General features: G+C 49.8%; 1 protein-coding gene across 1 annotated transcript in view; it reads right to left on the reverse strand.

Moving 5' to 3' along the window:
- The window catches only part of IGF1R (insulin like growth factor 1 receptor), a 301,873-nt gene that overhangs the window by 41,677 nt on the left and 242,456 nt on the right, over nucleotides 1–17,740 (reverse strand). The window contains exons 5-10 of the mRNA XM_040257012.1: nucleotides 15,332–15,476; nucleotides 7,020–7,234; nucleotides 5,005–5,131; nucleotides 3,257–3,495; nucleotides 500–667; nucleotides 168–372 (exon numbers count right to left, since the gene is read on the reverse strand). Of these exons, the coding sequence (XP_040112946.1) occupies nucleotides 168–372; nucleotides 500–667; nucleotides 3,257–3,495; nucleotides 5,005–5,131; nucleotides 7,020–7,234; nucleotides 15,332–15,476 (1,099 nt within the window). The remainder of the gene's footprint in view (nucleotides 1–167; nucleotides 373–499; nucleotides 668–3,256; nucleotides 3,496–5,004; nucleotides 5,132–7,019; nucleotides 7,235–15,331; nucleotides 15,477–17,740) is intronic.

The following is a 17,740-nucleotide window of genomic DNA, read 5'->3' on the forward strand; positions in this document are numbered from 1 at the left end:
TGTGGTCTCTCCGTGATGGCCCCCAGGGCCTCACTTGCAGGCTGTCAACCTGCGCATGGTGGGCTGGGGTCAGGGAGCCGGCACCGCGGAGGACGTGGGGCCTGGGTGCAAAGATGGCGGTGCCCGGGCACCAAGATGGCGGTACCCGGGCAGGAAGATGGCGGTACCTGGGCACGAAGATGGCGTTGTGCAGGAAGTTCTCGAAGACCTTGCGGTACTCGGCCTCCTCCTTCTCCGCCTGCTTCTCGGCTTCGGTTTTGGGGCACGCGCAGCACGGCCCTTTCTCCCCGCCGCACACCTCGGTCTTGGGGTTCTCCGTCACCTCCTCGACGTCGATGGTGCCGTCGGCGTACTTCCTGATGGGGATTTTGTCTGCTCGGAACAGAGTGGCCCGGCGCGAGCCAGGTTACACGGGCTGCGGGAGGGGAGAGCCCGCGCCCCGGGCTCAGGACCGCCGCAGCCGCCCACTGCCCACAGGCGCACCCGGCCGCCCCCTCACCTTTGGAGCAGTAGTTGTGCCGGTACAGGTAGCTGTCCTGGGGCTGGCGCTGCCAGCGCACGATGTAGTAGCTCAGGTTGCCGTTGGGCAGGGAGGGTGGGTTCCACTTCACGATCAGCTGAGAAGAGGAGTTTGAGGCGGAGAGGACATCCAGGGGGATGGAAGGAACTGGGAGGGGGCAGAGGACGCGTCAGAAAATGCAAGGAAGCCGAGGCCCAGGCTTCCACCCAGCGCAAACCCACCAGAGTGTGACCTGGACAGGACACGGCGGTGGACACAGACACAAGACGCCACCCGAACCTCCTTTCCCACCTGTCTTACTTTTCCTTTATAGCATCTGTTCTCAGGGCATCTCCGCGGTGACAAACAGGACTGAGCAGTCCACGGCAAAGGGCGGTGGGGACGCAGCCGGGGTTGGGAGGGACGACTTAGAATCTACCGTTAATGCAAATGCTGGACTGTCCTCATGTATCAGCGCTGCCATCCTCCAAGACGTTTAACTCGGGCAGTGTCAGCAAATGGTAAGACCAACTGCCTTGTGTGTGTGTGTGTAGTATGTATGGGATGGGGGGGGTTCAAGGGGGAGGGGGCATAGGTTTACCTATGGCAGATTCGTGTGGATATATGGCAGAAACCAACACAATATTTTAAAGCAATTATCCTTCAATTAAAATAAAGTTTTAAAAAATTAGAAAAAAACGGACTGACTTCTATTTTATTTGAGGTTTTGAATCTCTGATAAAAAAGGAAAAAAGCCAAAATGAAAGGGGACGTAAAAAGGGTGATGGAGGGTGTGGGGTGGGGCACAGGGGGCTCTGGAGGAGAAGGCGATGAAAAAGGGTCTGTAAATCTGACAACTGTATAACCACGAATCAGTGCAAGTATGGAGTTATGACTATGAGAAGTCTAAAAATATCTGGAACACATATAAAGCCCTGATTTTAAGTCATGGACTCTTGTTACCATCAAAAGAATATCGATTTACAGGCAAAGCATAAGACTCTGGTCAAACTGTTGCCCCTAAATCCCCAGAGCTGAATTGTATATAAAGGGCAAATGCATCCAGGGACCACTGAAATCTTGTTTTCATTAGGTTCACAAAAAAAGCATTGATTTTGGTAGGTTTACCAAAGTGCGAAAAACACCTTCGTTATGTGCCACTTAAGCAATGTGGTCATGCAAGCTGCTTTTTTTAATTGGAGTATACCTGCTTTACAATGTCATGTTAGTTTCTGCTATACAACAACATGAATTAGCTGTTTGTATACCTATGTCCGCTCCTTCTTGAGGCTCCCTCACACATCCCCATCTCAGCCCTACGTCATCACAGAGCACTGAGCTGAGCTTCCCACACAAGCTGCTTTTCACATTTGAAACCTTAAGGGACAACATATACATGAGGTTCTGAACACTTTTACGGAAGGATGTTAGGAAAAAGTTATGACTAATGCTAACTTTCTCTGGGGAAATGTTAACTACTAAATGCTAGGCCATTTTAGCGCTTCCTAGAATAAGTATTTCAGAAAAACACAGCTGACCCCGAGATGTTTCAATAACAGGTGTCACAAAAACACGGGAGCCGAGGACTAAGCCATTCTCTGACACCTGTAAGGATGGGCGCCAAATGGAGCAAACTGACTCAATTTGTGCAGCGCGTTGTTTTCCATCTTTGGGGAAAGGGAACAAGTTTCTTAAGAATTGGTCATAGCAATGAAAGATTTTTATTTTCCCTAAATTAGTCACAATGAATTACTTCCAAATTTTTAGGCTGAACAACTTGTTCTGTTTCCTTGAGCCTCTGCTACATCATCCCAGGCCTAGAATCAGAAGCCTGCATCACATTTATTGATACAAATGCTGTACCATCAGTGACATGATCACAGCCACTTAGAAGAGCACTGGGATGGAACAAGGGAGGGGAGGAGGAGGCAAGAGAACATAAGCAAAAGGATTTCCTGACCAACATTTTTTCCTCTCCCTCTTTGCCATTTAAATTCTCTTTGTGCTATCTTATATGTGTTGTAACAGCCTACGCATTGTAACAACGGCTATCATCAAAGAATGTTTAAGTGCCTTTTAAAATGATGTGCATTTCCCTACTTCTAACCTGGTATTTATACACTTGGAAAATTGACACAAACGTTTGCTCTCATTAGTTTCAGACTCTGGAGTTGAGAAATGAGGTAGTTTAGAAAATGGGGATCGGGGGAGAAGAAGGCACATTTTCATCAGCAATCATTTGCAGTGTCTACCACGTGGTTCCTCTCATGCTTTTCAACTTGTGTTTGTTTACTTGGAACCCTAGGCGCCACAGGATGAAGGTGAGAAGCCAGTGAGCCCAAGATAAACTGGAACACCAACCAGCAGGGCTTCAGTTCCCAGAGGTCCAACTATCCAAATAAACAAGAAGGGGAACCCAGGGGACTGTATCCTGTTGGGGCCTCCCAAAGAAACCAACCCAGCACCCTGGGGGACCTGGGCTCACTGGTCCAGGACAATCAGAATGATGATGGAAGAGGGTCCCAAGTCCAGAGAAGATGTCCTGGAAGAGGCTGGGGTATTGGGAGTAGGGAAAAAAAAATGATACTGCTAAGGTATTATACTGATATACTGAGAAGGCATACAAACGAAAAACACCCTGGCCCAGGACGGGGGAGACAATGGGCGCAGCTCAGGGACAGCCCTCTGACTACATCTTGTCATGAGCGAGGAGCGTGAGCTGATGAGGCGGGGGCGGTGGGGGCCCTGAGTGGGTACCTGATGCGTTGGTGCGAATGTATAAGATCTCGCTCTTGGCCCCTCGGATGTGGTCGTTCTCCACCATGGTGAGGGTCACGGCCTTCACGTAAACGGCGTACTGCGTCCAGGGCTTCAGCCCGTGCAGCAAAATGCCAGGCTCCACGTCCTTGTTGGGCGGGAGATCCACGTCCACCATGTTCCAGCTGTTGGAGCCGCAGGCGTCCTGCCCGTCATACTCCGTGACGTTTTTAAAGGGGCTGAAACACAGTCAACGAAGCTCAGACAGTGCTTTATGGTGCTAACGTGGAAGCTCTAAGAAACCTCCCCCGGGTGTCCCCCTTCCACTTTCCATAAAGGGGATTCTAGGTAAAACATATCAGCAGTTAGATCTTTATAGAATCAAAGTAAGCTACCGGACTCCAGGTCTCTCTTGGTTCTCTATATACTATAGAATCAAACCCTCTGCCTCAGGAAGAGTAAGTTCTGTAATTACTGAGATTGGAAACACTGCTCCTGAAGAGTATATACAAATACTCTTTCCCTCTCTTCCCACTGTGGCATTTTTTTTTTCCCACCATAAAGAAAAAACAAGGGCAGTCACTTAATGCAAACATCAGTTATTGATAAGAATAACTTCTGGAGGAAAATGCCTTTGCCACAGACAAACAGCTTCTCAAATATAGCCTCCAAAATCTAATTTGCTCACAATTCTGATTGCTTAAGTATTTTTATCACATTCAAATATTTAGTTTCCAGGTTATCTCAGCTACTAACGTCAACCCCTTGGTGAAAGTGCCAGCCGACCCTGCCAGAGCACTGGTAGGACTGTCAAAGAGGACGGTGGTTCTGCACAGATGCGGAGCTGGACAGGGATCCCACGCCCCTCAGATGGAAGGGCTGGACAGCCACTGGTTTCTGAAACCGGCATTCACACACCCCTCCCGATCGTCGTGACGGCGGATGAGTGATTCCCGCATGCAGGGACAGTGAATGCCTGAGAATCCTGCATCTGGACTTTCTCCTAGGCACGACACTCCCAGGGCCCCAGCTGTGGCAGGGGAAGGGGTACCAGATGCTGCCACCATGGCTCTGGTTCCAGCTCCAGGAAGCCAGGCACCGGGAGAGGCGTCAAGGTGGGACCTGGGTGAAGAGGGTGACTAAGAGGCCCAGGCAACCACCTGGATACAGGAGGCACCAGAAGGGAGGGGCAGACCAAGAAGACATCCCTGCCATCAGGAGAGACGTGCTGGCTGCCCGGGCAGGCAGGTGTCCTCTGAAGGACAAGAAATGCCCCTGGCAGATTCTGGGAGAGATCCTGAAAGGTTCAGGACATGGAGGTCAGTCTCTCTCCATTCTCCATCCCTAGTTTGGAGGGTTTCCGATCTACAGAGCATCTGGGGAGGGGCCACAGAGAGTGACGGGAGTAGACTACGGACTCCTCTGAGGGTCACCTCCAGGGGGGCTGAGCACCCCGATTCAGGTATCTGTGGACTATGGGTTAGAGGGCACCAAGGCTACAATGATGCCGCAACCACACGCTCCATCCCAGCTTCTGAATGTTTGGACTGACCTAAGTCACTAAGTTTTTCGCTTTGGACTTTTTTTAAATTCAAGCATCTCTAAACACCCACTGGAGAAGGAAAGGTGTTGAGAAAACACTTTTTCATTTACAGCTGTCACTGGTGGTCGTGGCTGTCACCGGACAGCGGGGGTGGGGGGGAGGATGAAGCCCACCCACAGAGGACGTCCGCAGCGCAGACACTCACGCTTCCTTGTAGTAGACGGTGAAGCTGATGAGGTCCCGGTAGTCGGGGGGCCGGTACCGGTGCCAGGTGATGATGATTCGGTTCTTGGACGTGGTGGTGGAGGTGAAATGCAGGACGTCACTTTCACCTGGGGCAGAGGCACACGCGTGAGGGACAGCGATCTCCGCCCTCCCCTCCCTCCCGCCCGTGGGCTCACCTGCCCGGCACCACGGCCCTCTCTCCCAAAGCTGGCTGTGCGTGCAAAGGCCCTGCTGGAACGTCTCAGTGACTCTGCTGTCTCCACTAAAGACCCAAACACTGCACTACAGGGCCTGCAAGGGGCTCTGTCCTTTGCTTTCGCTTACGCGGGGCTCTGGACGTGAACCTGTGGGCGATCCTTAATAACCTGGAAGAGGACTGCTGGCTGCACCGAGGGAGCTTGTCTCTGTTCATGCCTGAGATGTGGGCCACCGAGGGGGCTGGGGACCTTGACGCTGGACGAGTCTTCTTAGACAAGGTGACACCTGTCTCACCACTGTGGATCTGCCTGGTCGCATCAGTAACGGGGCAGGTGTGCCACAGGAGGGGAACTAGTCTGAGCTTGGAACTGACACCTTCCTGCGCGACACCTCCGGGAACTCCCTGGAGGCTCCAGCAGTGCCGACGCGTAGCGGGGAATGGACTGGGCACTAACAGAGCCCACCTCGCTCGGCACCACTCCCGTCCTCTGTGGGAGGAGCCTGGGCCGGGAGCACCACAGGGAGGCTGTCCCAAGTCCCCTCTTGCTCCCAGGCCAGATTCAAACTGCTGAGAACTCAGGGAGGGTTGCGGAAGCTGCCTGGCTGAGACCGGAGCTCTCCTATGAGTGGACCTTCCTGCCCCCGGCCCTGTGTTTGCCTGACTCCTTCCCACCGCACCCTCCACCCTTGAGAGGTGAAGCAGAGGCCAGCAACAGTTACAATCCAAGATGTCTGTGGGGCAAAACATGATGGATTGAGATGGAAAAAATGCTGCAGTTTCCACTAAAATGTTATTTACAGAGGAAACATCATTTTTTCCCCCCAAAGAAAATAAATAGCTACTGTATTCATGATCTAACAGGTCAGACTGGCTGCCTCTGAGCAGAAAAACATTTTGAGAGAGCTATGCGACATCCACTTTGCGATGGTCTAAATAGGAGCGTGGCAAGGGGGCGTGTGGCGTGCAGGGAGAAGGCCCTCCAGCTCTGCGTCAGGTTTCTCTGCTCTAAAATCCCTTCCTGGGCAACTCGAGAGTCTACAGGGTGAATCCCAAGCCCACAAAATGAAGTCCAATGCTGACGGTCTCTAAGATTCTCTCTGGCCAGTGTGCATGTGTGCAAACCACCCCAGATCACAGGGGCCAGTCTATGTTTTTTGCATATTGTCCCTTATCAAAAGCCGATGGTGGAGAGAGCATTTACCTTCATAACCTGATCCAGCCACACAGAGGCACACAGTTTTTAAAAACAGTTTTACATACAAGGTTAGGTGAGAAACTCACCGCTCACAGGCAAAACCTTCAAGCAGAAGTCATATAACCAATATAAGATTATAATTATACTGTTCTAAATTTAAAAAGCAGTTATCAATTCAGGGAGGCAGTCTCTTTCCATTTTTCATGCTGTGCTGGGACCAGGATCCATGTTGGGGGCCCATGGCCACAGGGGCTGCAGCTGAGCCTCCGTGCCCTCAGACCTCCCCTCCACCCTGGAGACTCAGGGCTAGGCTCACTCTCTCCCAGGGCTGGAGAGGACCAGCTCTCCCCTGGAAAACAATCCAACAGTCTGCAAGAGCATAAAAGATGCTTAACTCTGTGTATTCTGCAAGCACCTCTTTAAAATCTGAGTGAAAAGCCATTTTTAAATGTTTATACACAGATAGATGCTACAGAAAATTTACTAATACGAATCAGCCTCACTACTGCCTTTGAAAATGGCCAGGTGTTTAAGAGGCCTGCGTGAAGTGAGGAGGGGCCACGAACAGAAGCCACCGCGCAGTGTGGGAGGTCGCACTCACAGGAGGCTCTCTCCCCGTTGTTCCTGGTGTTTATGTCGCCTTTGCTCTGGCGCCCTTTAGTCCCCGTCACTTCCTCCATGCGGTAAATCTCCGAGACACACAATTTGGGATTGAACGCAAAGTACATTTTCCCAGCTTTGATGGTCAGGTTGCGGTGGTCCCAGTCCCACAGCTGCTGCAAGTTCTGGTTGTCAAGGACGTAGAAGGAGTAGTTCCTGGAAGCAGAGAGATCAGCATCAGACCCTTATCCTTTGCCTCCAGCCACCCTGCTCTGGGACTCTTCGCCACCTGTCTCCAGAAAACATGGCCTCTGCCGATCAGAGATGGAATTAACAGTATCTAAGCAGGAAGAGTCCCTGTTAACAATAGCAACAATATGATTCAAGGATAATGTCAAAACAGATGAAACACTAATTTGATAACCCCGATTAGGCTTCTCACACTAGAGGCTGCTACTCAAATCATTCTCTAGAAACGCCTCTGGTTATTTCTCTCAAGCAGAGTATGTACAACGCACTTGAAATCAGTCCTCGGGAGAACAGACATGCTCTGTTACTCAACCGGAACAGCTTACATATTTGCTGTAGAAAGCCTGCCATTATCCTCGGGGTTAAATCCTATCCCATCCCCTCTGTGCAGCTCAGCGGGGAGGAGAGAAAACAGGATAGGCAGATGGGTCAGTGCCTCCTCCAGATGCAGCCCACCCTGAAAAGTCTCCACTTTGATCACTGGAGAAGGTGGGGGAGAAGAAATGGCCCCTGCAGGGCAACTCCTCAGGCCACCCATCCAGGCGACAGCAACTCAGTGTCCAACAAGTTCAGGGCGCCAAAGCTGATTTTCAGAGGGCTGGGAGCTGGGCCCCACCCTGGGGTCTTCTCCTGAGCAGGTCCAGGGGGGTTGAGGGTCTGCATTTTTAACCAGCGCTCAGGGTACGTGCTGGGGCCACACCTGGAGAGGCACTGGTCTAACGGATGCTGAGCACCGTGAGGGGCGGGGGCTCCAAAGCTGACAAGCGAGACGTCCACCCCAGTGGGTGGACCCAGAAGCAGCAGCCACTGCCGCCTCTGAAGGCGAGGCGGGGGGGACAGCCAGCATCGGTGGCCGCTAGCCTGGGTCTCCCTAGAAACCATCCCCGCCCCCACCACCTCGGGGCAGCAGGCGAGCGGACAGCTCCAGCCCGGGGTCTGCACGCCTCTGCACACCAGGCGGGCAAGGGTCCTGGCACTGACAGGTCTGCTCCCCGGAGACCTCAGGCCCCTCCCCTTCCTGCCCCCGCCCCAGCCTGTTTCCTTCTGGGGTTCGCTCCAGCGCTCTCTACAAAACTGAGTCTAGGCACTGGTGCCACCTTGTGTGTGGTTTCCAAGACCCACTCAGGGATCCAACACACACACAGCAGAGAAGAACCCCAGCCCCCATTCCCAGAGCCAGGATGGACCAGGCGGAAGCCCGGAACGCTCCTCTGCTCTGGGGCGGGGTGCGCTGGGCACCTCCTGGCGCCCGGTGAGGTTCAGGCCTCTACCCACCAGTCAGCCCACAGGCTAAGCTAAGCGGAAGCCCGGGTCTCGCCCAAACGTCTCCCCGGGAGTTCCCGGGGCATTCCGAGACAGGGTCCCGGACGAGCGGTGCGGTCCACGAGCTGCGCGCACGCACGCCGGTCCTCAGGTCCTTCTGTAGTTCCATCCGTCACTCACGGGTCAGCAGGCGGAGGAACGGCGTCCCCCGAGCGCCCTGCGGGTCTGCAGGGCCCAGGAGGAGCCACCGCGCCCAGGGGGCACCTGCCCCCGGCCTAAGGCCCAGCCCCTCACGAGCCCTGGGCTGCACCCCACGTGGCCGGGGTGGCGGAGGGGCACTACGAGCCCGCGGGGCCAAAGGCGGCAGCTCGGGGCCAAGAGGGGCTCCTTTCAGACCCACCTGAGGCCTCAGATACATCCAGGGCCACCCAGTCAGGCGGCAGAAATGGGCAGGCCAACAAATCCTCTCCTTCCAGCGAGAGCTTACTCTCCAACATAGGAATATGCTGGAAAATGCATGTGAAATATTGTCCAAAGGAACCGAGGCTCAGGCCAGGCAACACAAGGCCACGTGTGCGGGCGGGTGGCCGGAACCTGAAAGGCGGGGTTCCCCGCGCCCCTCCTCGCTGTGTCTGATCCCCGCTTGCCAGGCTGCTGGGGCCGCTGCCTGGAGGAGGGGTGTCCGCAGGTGGAGTCGGATGCCTGCTGTCACGGGCCATCGGACTAGTCCCAGCTCTGAAGGACGCTCCGCGGTGTCAACACAAACCCTGTGGGTCTGGTGGCTCCCAGGTGCCCAGGTTGTAACCGCGAGGGACAAAATCTCCTTGTTGGTGCAGAAACCTCTGAGCCAGGAGTGAAGGCCAGTTACCCAGGTCAAACTTCTGACTCAACCTAAGATGAGGCTTTTATTTTAGTAAACTAATTTCACTAGCAGGGAACATAACCCTACCGAAAATACCTTCTGAACAAAACATCTTCTCCCCAGGGGAGGGAGCATGAATTATAAATCAGGAATTTGACAAATGAATGGCAGGCACACTGAAATTCTGTGTATGTGATTAATCACTTTGAAAAGCGAGATTATCTTTTTACAGTAAACATAAACATTTTTTTTTTAACAACACTGAGAAGGCCTGGAGCCAGGATACCAATATCAATAAAACCCGGTCGTTATGGAGCTGGAGTAAGCAACAGAAAATAAAAATAAAACCCTCCTCACAATAATAACCAAGCCATTCACGAGCTGCCCGTCAATACTGTTCTTGTTTTCCCAACCACAGCTGGCACCCCGCTGCCCTCACATTCCTGCCAAGATCAGGTGAGGATTAAGAGGTAGGAAAAGGCAGAAACTTGTCTGCACATCTTCAACACACACATAAACACACTTAGATTTTATTGTTTCCTAAAGGAACTGGCTGTTTAACTCAATTGTTCCACAAATGTGATTTCCTAATTGTTTCTAAGATGACCGCCTTTACATTCAAAATGTATTTTTAAAAACTATCTGGTTATTCTTCTGTCCCTTAGGCAGACTCCGTGGTGCCTGAATTTTATCTGTGTTAGTGTCCTTTCCCCAGCTCTTGAGGTTGCAAAAAATGTTCCTATGCTTGGGGTGGGTCCCCCATGGGAGGTTATCTCCTTGAGGACATCTACATATTACCTGCATCAGCATTCTAAATGCCCAGCGCATACTGTACACCTAACAGTTTTATTTATGGCTCTAGTCTCAGGGCTCTCTTACCTCTGAGTTGTCAACACCACCACCTCCCTGCCTGCTCAGATGAAGGGCAGGAAGGACCGGGAAGCAGAGCTAGGGATTCTCCTTGTACTTAGAAGACAACGCCAGGTCCAGGGCTGGAGCGTCATCTCCAGTCTTACTAGGCAGCAACTCTAGACAAAGCATTTCTTCAGCTTCTCCCCAGCTGGGATAGATGGGGCTGGGGGGAGGGCGGGGCAGGAATGAATACTCTCCCCCTTTCCAAACTTCACTGACAGACTGGAAAAAAGCAATCACCATTCCCTTTATTTCTCAGAGAAAAAAACCGCAGCCTCTTCCCTACGGTCCCTAGGGGGCATCAGAACCCAGCACATGGAGGCCGTCTCCAGCACTCCGCAGCTGATGGAGGGCTTGGTCTTTGCACAGAGGCTGCCTCTAATCCGTCGTTTGCAACAGACTGCTTTCGACTACGTCCAAATCTCCTCCGAAGTTCAATATTTACACCAGCCTTGGGGGTTCAGCAAGGGTAGGAATTTATATTCACGTGTCTCTAGAACCAAACAGATACTCTAAAAATGTTTTTTCCTCTTTGAGTGTTTTAAAAACAGCTTTACTGAGGTATAATTTATCTACCAAAAAAATCCAGTTATTGTAAGCTTTTACAGTTCCAGAGCTCAGTAAACTCACACAGGGGTCTAGCCATCCCCATGAGGCAGTGTCGGAACCTCTCCACCCCTCCTCGCTCTCAGCACTTCCAAAGCTCTTCGTTCCCAGTGGTGCTCAACCTCTGATTCCACCCCCAGCCCTTCACGGCTTTCTGTCTCCACAGTTTTGCCTTTTCCAGAAATCACCCATTAATGGAATCTACAACGTGGAGTCTCTCGTGTCTGGCTTTTTTTCACTTAACCTGATGTTTCTGAGGTTCACTCATGTTGTGACATTACTGCTGGGCAGGAACCCATTGTGCCACGTTTTATTTATCCACTCATCTGCTGATGGACATTTGGATTGCTTCCAGTGGGGCTTTTATTTGCTGTGGGGTGAGGGGGGATGGTATCATGAATAATACTCCTATGAGTCTTGTGGGGGCATGTTTTCGTTTCTCTTGGGTAGATACTGGGGTAGATCCTGGAACTGCTGAGTCACGCGACTGAGTGTACATTTTTTGGAAGTGCCAAAGAAGTGTTAAAGTATAGCCATGTTGCAACCTAATCTTAGAGTTGCAAGAAGATAGAATAAAGCACAGAGTGTTGCAAAGCCGAGTGGTAGAGACTTGAGTAGAGACGCCTGACTGCATCCAAGACTCCGATCCTTATAACCCACCACCTCCGTCTAACTCTTACTCTTTTCAGGGCGACTATCCTAGGTGGCACCAACAAATCTGAAATTTTAACTCATTTATCTGGTGCTATCACAAAACAGGGTTGTTCAAAATCAGGGCATTTTTTCAGATAACAGAAATATCTTCTTTTTCAAGGGCTTACAAACTAGCCATTTCATAGAAATCTTGTACATGTGTATTCCAAAATCCACTTCCTTCCAAAACAGCAGAACTTTGGTCTTAATGTCTAAGGCTCCAGAAACACACCACCTTACACAGAGTGATGTCCTCAAGGAAGCGCTGGCCACCTGAATTCTGCTGGCTTAACTTTAGACCGCCTATGTTGTCTGGCCCCTTTATCCAGAGACAAGCAGCCCTGCCACCTGTTCCCATGTGATTTTGCCCCGTGTCCATCATGGTCCTGGACATCAGATTCTAGAAATCAGCTCACTCTAAGTGAGGAATAAGAGGTCTACTCCAGGTAACGCTCTTGAATTTCACATTCTGGACTTGACTTTGTAGTCTGGGCTACTCAGGAGACGTTTGGGGACAGGTCTCAGTTGCAGTTTGGAAGGCAAAGGGTGAGACATAAAAAGGATGTATGTACTACCAATCTGTCTGTTCAGCATCAAAACAAAAGGCTATAAAACTTTCTTCCCAGTGAACCAAGTGGAAGCACTTATTTGGTCATGAGAGGTATAAGAAAAATCATACTTTAAGACAACAGTGTGACAAGAAAATATCTAGGCAAAAAATCAAAGTTTTGGGGACATGCTTACGAGAAGAAGAAATAAAGGGGTAAAGCAGCGGTTTCCAATTTGGCTACACACTGAAATTACCTGGCAATCTTTAGAAAAGCACTGATGCTTGGATCCCACCCTTAAAGGTTCCAACTGAATGGGGATGGACTACAAACTTGCACATCAGGATTCCTTAAAAGCCCCCCGATGACTCTTATGTATATCAAAGTGTGGGAACCCCTGGGGTAAAAGTCATCTTGGCTTACAGCAAAAGCACAAGGAAGTGAAAGGTTCTACTAACACTTGGGTAACTCAAACGTCCTGAGTAGGCTCCACTGCCTATCCAAATTAGAAGCTCCACACCTGGGTGCATAGCAGCTTACGTAATCCTAATGCCACCTACCTCTCCAGCATTTTTTGCCAAACAGGTCCCAGGACGCCCCAGCTCGTTGCCTCTGCTGCTGCTGGCCTGAAACACCTTTCTTCACCCTCTGCTCTCTGAGTGTTTCCGGAAACCCCCCAAGGCCCGTCTCCAAAGCCACCTCTTCTAAGAAGCCTGTCTGATCTTTCTTAATCAGATATCTGACTCTTTTTCATGCCCATGGCATGCGCCTTTTCTTTCCCTGTGGCTCTCTACAAAGTTCACTCAGCACTGCTGGCATTTATCTATTTATCATCTTCCTTTCTCTTCTGCTTCCTTTGGACTCTTCCTTTTTCTTTCTTTTTTAAGGTTTGAGTGGAAGATTGGCTCTTTTTAAAGTTTATTGTGCATTCTTTATAGTTTTAGGTGTACATATGGTGATTCATAGTTTTTACGGTTCCCCCCCCCTTTTTTTGGCCATACCACGTGGCTTGTGGGATCTTAATTCCATGACCAGGGATCAAAACTTCACCCCCTGTATTCCTAACCACTGGACCACCGTGGAAATCCCCACAATTTTTACAGGTTATACTCCATTTGTAGTTATTATAAAATATCAGCTATGTCCCCTGTGTTGTACATTTTATTCCTGTAGCTCATTTTATACGTCATAGTTTGTACCTCCTAATCTCCTATCCCTGGACTCCCCACCCCTTTCCCCCTCCCCTGCTGGTAACCACGCGTTTGTTCTCTATATCTGTGTGACTCTTCTTATAGGAGTGAGAGGAGCAGGTGAAGAGGCTGGACCTAACCTCCTTCCTAAGTCTGAGGAGGAGAAATAGAGAATTGAGTTGCTCCTGGTCACACCTGATCCAAAGCCAGATGCAGGGGCACTCATCACATGCAAGGTTACCCAGACCATTTTGGTCATGGGTGAGGAAGGCAGTCAAAGGAACACAGCTCTGGTGAAGAGAAGCTAGGTTCTCAAGTGCTCCAGCTAGAGAGAGAGCCCCCCAGCAACGGCAGGAGTCCGCTCAGTCTCCTCAGAGCAACCAGGGCTGCTGCCGATCAGCAGGCTCACCACTGCCATCCCCTGACAAATAAAAGTACTATAAGATCAGGGGAGGCCTGAAGCTTCACTGAGCCTGGAAGTGGCCCAAACACCTAGGAGACGATACGCATCTGTCTGTAAGAAGACCCCACTGGGGCTTCAGGCTTTACTCAAGATTCAGATAATAAGAAATACGTCATAAATATTTTTGCAAATAAAAATCACACTTTAATTTCAGCTACACTTGAGTGCCTAATACTTTTAGTTAACACACAACTGATAGGTAATCATGTCATGTAATAATTCCTAATAAAAATTAATTGAACTCTCCTGCTAACTCTCCCCTCTATCTATATCACTTGCTCAACCTGGGGGAAAAAGTGTATCCTCAAGCAGAAGGAAAACTTGCAGGTACCAATAGGCTAAAGAAAAGGTGCTTACCACCACCAGAGTTTTCAGAAAAACCTACTTTGAGGAAAAGGAAAATAGCTGTGCTAAAATCCATTTTAAAATTTACTACAACCAACAATAACCATCACCTCAAACTGGCAGAGCCTCGGCTTGCTATGTTGGTGACCTGGGACATCGGGCCGGGCACAGCGGCAGCCTCGGTGGATTCACCAGGAGAAAGACGTGTTTCTAAAGAAACAGGGTTCCCAGCGGGGAGGACAGTGTGCTTTTCAGGGATGGAATGAAGTGCTGCCCCCTCTCTTTGGCTATATCAGATGATGGAATTTTAAGAATTTAAGACTGACTGAGAGAGTGAGTCTGAGAAAAGCAGGAAGGCTGTAAGGAAACCCTTATGTGGTAACTTTATCCATCGGGGCACATAAATCAGCAAGGACAACCTTTCCCATGGCCTTCCCACCTCTCGCTTTCCTAAATTATTTCCCCAAATTCTCTTTAGAAGGAGTTAACTCATTAATGGATGTCTCCTTTTATTTTGAAGCATTAGCTTAAAGCAATGCAAGAATTATATTTAAAGGGGAGCCTGTGAAGAGAAGCACATGTGCAAAGGAACACCTGGGGTGAATTCGGGAGGGAAGCTGCCCACGTGTGCACAGCGACTAAAGCACCCATTTTCATTCCTCAAGCGGTGGATGGCCTTGGGTGAGGCTAAAACCCTTATCACAAAGCTCATCTCTGCAGAAGGCAAACGTTCTATCAGTAGCGCAAATCCTATGAGCTGATCAATGGCAACAATTCTGTGAATCAAGATTTCTTTGTAACAAAATGAACTGTTCATACGCCTCCATATTTCAGGCGCTCCAACACATCTGAAAAGGTGGAACGGCTTTTACGCAGTGGACCACAGCATCCCAAGAGAGGCAAGGGGCCCGGGACGCTGGTTTCATGGAGAGGTGAGCCCTTCAGCCCCCCCCCCCCCCCAGAGCTTTTGGTCCCCGCCGCGTCCCCATCTGCTGCTTTGCCAGCCACAGGTAGACACCCATCCCCGGATGGGTCAGGACCCAGGCACAAGGATGGAGAATCTTGACTGAGGAGGCGCCCCCCCCCCCGCTGCAAGCACGGCTGCTTCTTTTTGACGAGAAAACCTTAAAGGCAGCATGCGATGGTGGGAGAGCACCAGCTGCTGCAACTCGGAGCTCTTACCCCTCTAGCTGCTCCTCCCCTAGGATCTGGCGCAAGTTCTTCAGGAAGGACAAGGAGACCAAGGCGTGGGAGTGGCGAATCTTCACGTAGCCCGTCACCACCTCGATGAGCCCCATGAAGTTCTCCAGTTCCGAAGCGATGTTGTCTGTGGCAGGGGGACAGGGTTACTGCGCGCCTTGTCACAGGGGGACACGCGTGTTTTCTCGCAGACCCATGTGGACAGCACTTAGGCGCAGGTCTTGTTTCCCTGGTGCCCCGAGACACGAGACCTCCCAGGATCCCTGCCCGTGGTCAAAAACGTGTTTCCCTAAGCATGGCTTTACAACTCCCAATGCCTGGGATGGGCCCCCGAGGCGGGGAGAAGGCAGTTTCTAGAAGCCTGAGGACTGCAGCTCCCAGGCTGATTAACAGAATGTAAAATCGTAAACACCAGACTGCCAATTAGCTAAGGCGGACACATCCAGGGAACATCTCTAATATGCTCTGTCAACAGCGCTGCCTCCACAGTAGAAGGGCATGACTAAACAAACAATGTTTTCTCAGTCTCACTAGGAACTGCTTCTGCTGCATTCCTAGTTCCTAAGATACAGGGATCTATATTTAAAGACTCTATCTCACTAAGACTGCAAGAAAATGCACCAAAATATTAACAATGGTTATTGGCAGGTAATTTTCAATAATTCACTTCTACGCTTCTAAATTTTCTATAATGCACATACATGATTCTCATAGGTGGAAAAGAGTTGGGAACATCATTGCTAACGCACGTGCAAAAATGACAAGATGTATGAACAGTGTATTTTCTTTACTCTTACAGCCTTTTCCTCACAGTAAATAAAAAGCATAAACTTCAGTTCAACTTATGCCAAAATTACAAGGCATACTATAACGAATTGGGTGTGGTTCAACCAATGGAATTGTACTGTGTATGACCTGTGAAGGCTTAGTTAATAAAAGGTTCTGTTTTGCTTTCAACTGATAAACATCAAAGAATAAGGGTACTGTCCTCTAGGGCAAGGCCCTATGTTTCTGGACAGTGTGATGGTTTTCCAAGAGAAATGGAGAAATTCGAGTTGTAAAGACTAGCATTGGCCTACAGTTGATGTTTCAAGGGAAAGATTCTGAATTAAACACGTGGTGGGACTCACGCCTTTCAGTCAAGGCTGAGGAGGGGCCTTTCCAATAAGATGCCCAACCAATCGCCTGCAGTGGACATGAACTGGAAGCCACGTTGCATAATCACACACAAATATGTACCAATTTCTCCTCACACTATATAGTAAACTGTACTTCCTGATTCACGAATTAAAGGCTTTAAAAAATATTTTGAGGAGGCATGAGTGCATGCTTAGTCATTCAGCCATTTCCAACTTTGCGACCCCATGGACCGCAGCTCACTAGGCTCCTCTGCCCATGGGATTTCCCAGGCAAGAATCTTGGAGCGGGTTGTCATTTCCTTCTCCTATTTTGAGGACAGAAATATAAAAATAAAAGAAGGCTTAGGCACTTAGACAGTAAAGAATCTGCCTGCAATGTAGGAAACCTGGGTTCGATCCCTGGATTGGGAAGATCCCCTGGAGAAGGGAATGGCAACCTACTCCAGTATTCTTGCCTGGAGAATTCAACAGCCTGAAGAGCTGGTGAGCTACAGTCCATGGGGTCACAAACAGTTGGACACAACTGAGCGACTAACACTTTTAGGCACTTAAAGGGTACGTTCTAGGAAATGAAGAAATCTGTTTGAGAAATTAGGAAATCTAGTTAAGAGCAAAAAGAATAAAACTTTAGAATGCCATGAAAGTAATAAAATTCTAGCTGTGTGGAAATACAGTTATCTCTGTTGTGAAGGGGTGAAAGGTGTTGTGAAAATCAAGGGCTATCCAAAATTCAAAAAAACTAAGCAGAAAGCTTGATGCTGCCATCTCTAAATCCTAAGAACAGCACTCATTCATTGTACAAATAGTATCAATATTAAGGGAAAGTAAATGCACAGAATGCTGTGTGCTGTGCTGAGCCACTCAGTTGTGTCCGACTCTGGGTGACCCCGTGGGCTGTAACCCACCAGGCTCCTCTGTCCATGGGATTCTCCAGGTCAGAATACTGGAGTGGGTTGCCATGACCTTCTCCAGGGGATCTTCCCAATCCAGGGATGGAACCCAGGTCTCCTGAAATGCAGGCAGATTCTTTACCATCTGAGCTACGAGGGAAGCCCCTCAAACCATACAATTTTTTTTTAAAAAGAATTTAGGAAAAAAGTCCCTTTCAACCTCAACACCTTCTTACTATATTTCTCCAAGCTTACGAAACTATCAGTGGCTTCATCAGGTGGTTCCAGTGGTAGAGAATTTAAGGTACTATTACTAGAAGCCTTTGTCAACTACAGATCAGAACTGAAAATATCACCAAATA

Source organism: Oryx dammah, unplaced genomic scaffold (genome assembly GCF_014754425.2).
Source record: "Oryx dammah isolate SB20612 unplaced genomic scaffold, SCBI_Odam_1.1 HiC_scaffold_16, whole genome shotgun sequence".
NCBI classification, from domain to species: domain Eukaryota; kingdom Metazoa; phylum Chordata; class Mammalia; order Artiodactyla; family Bovidae; genus Oryx; species Oryx dammah.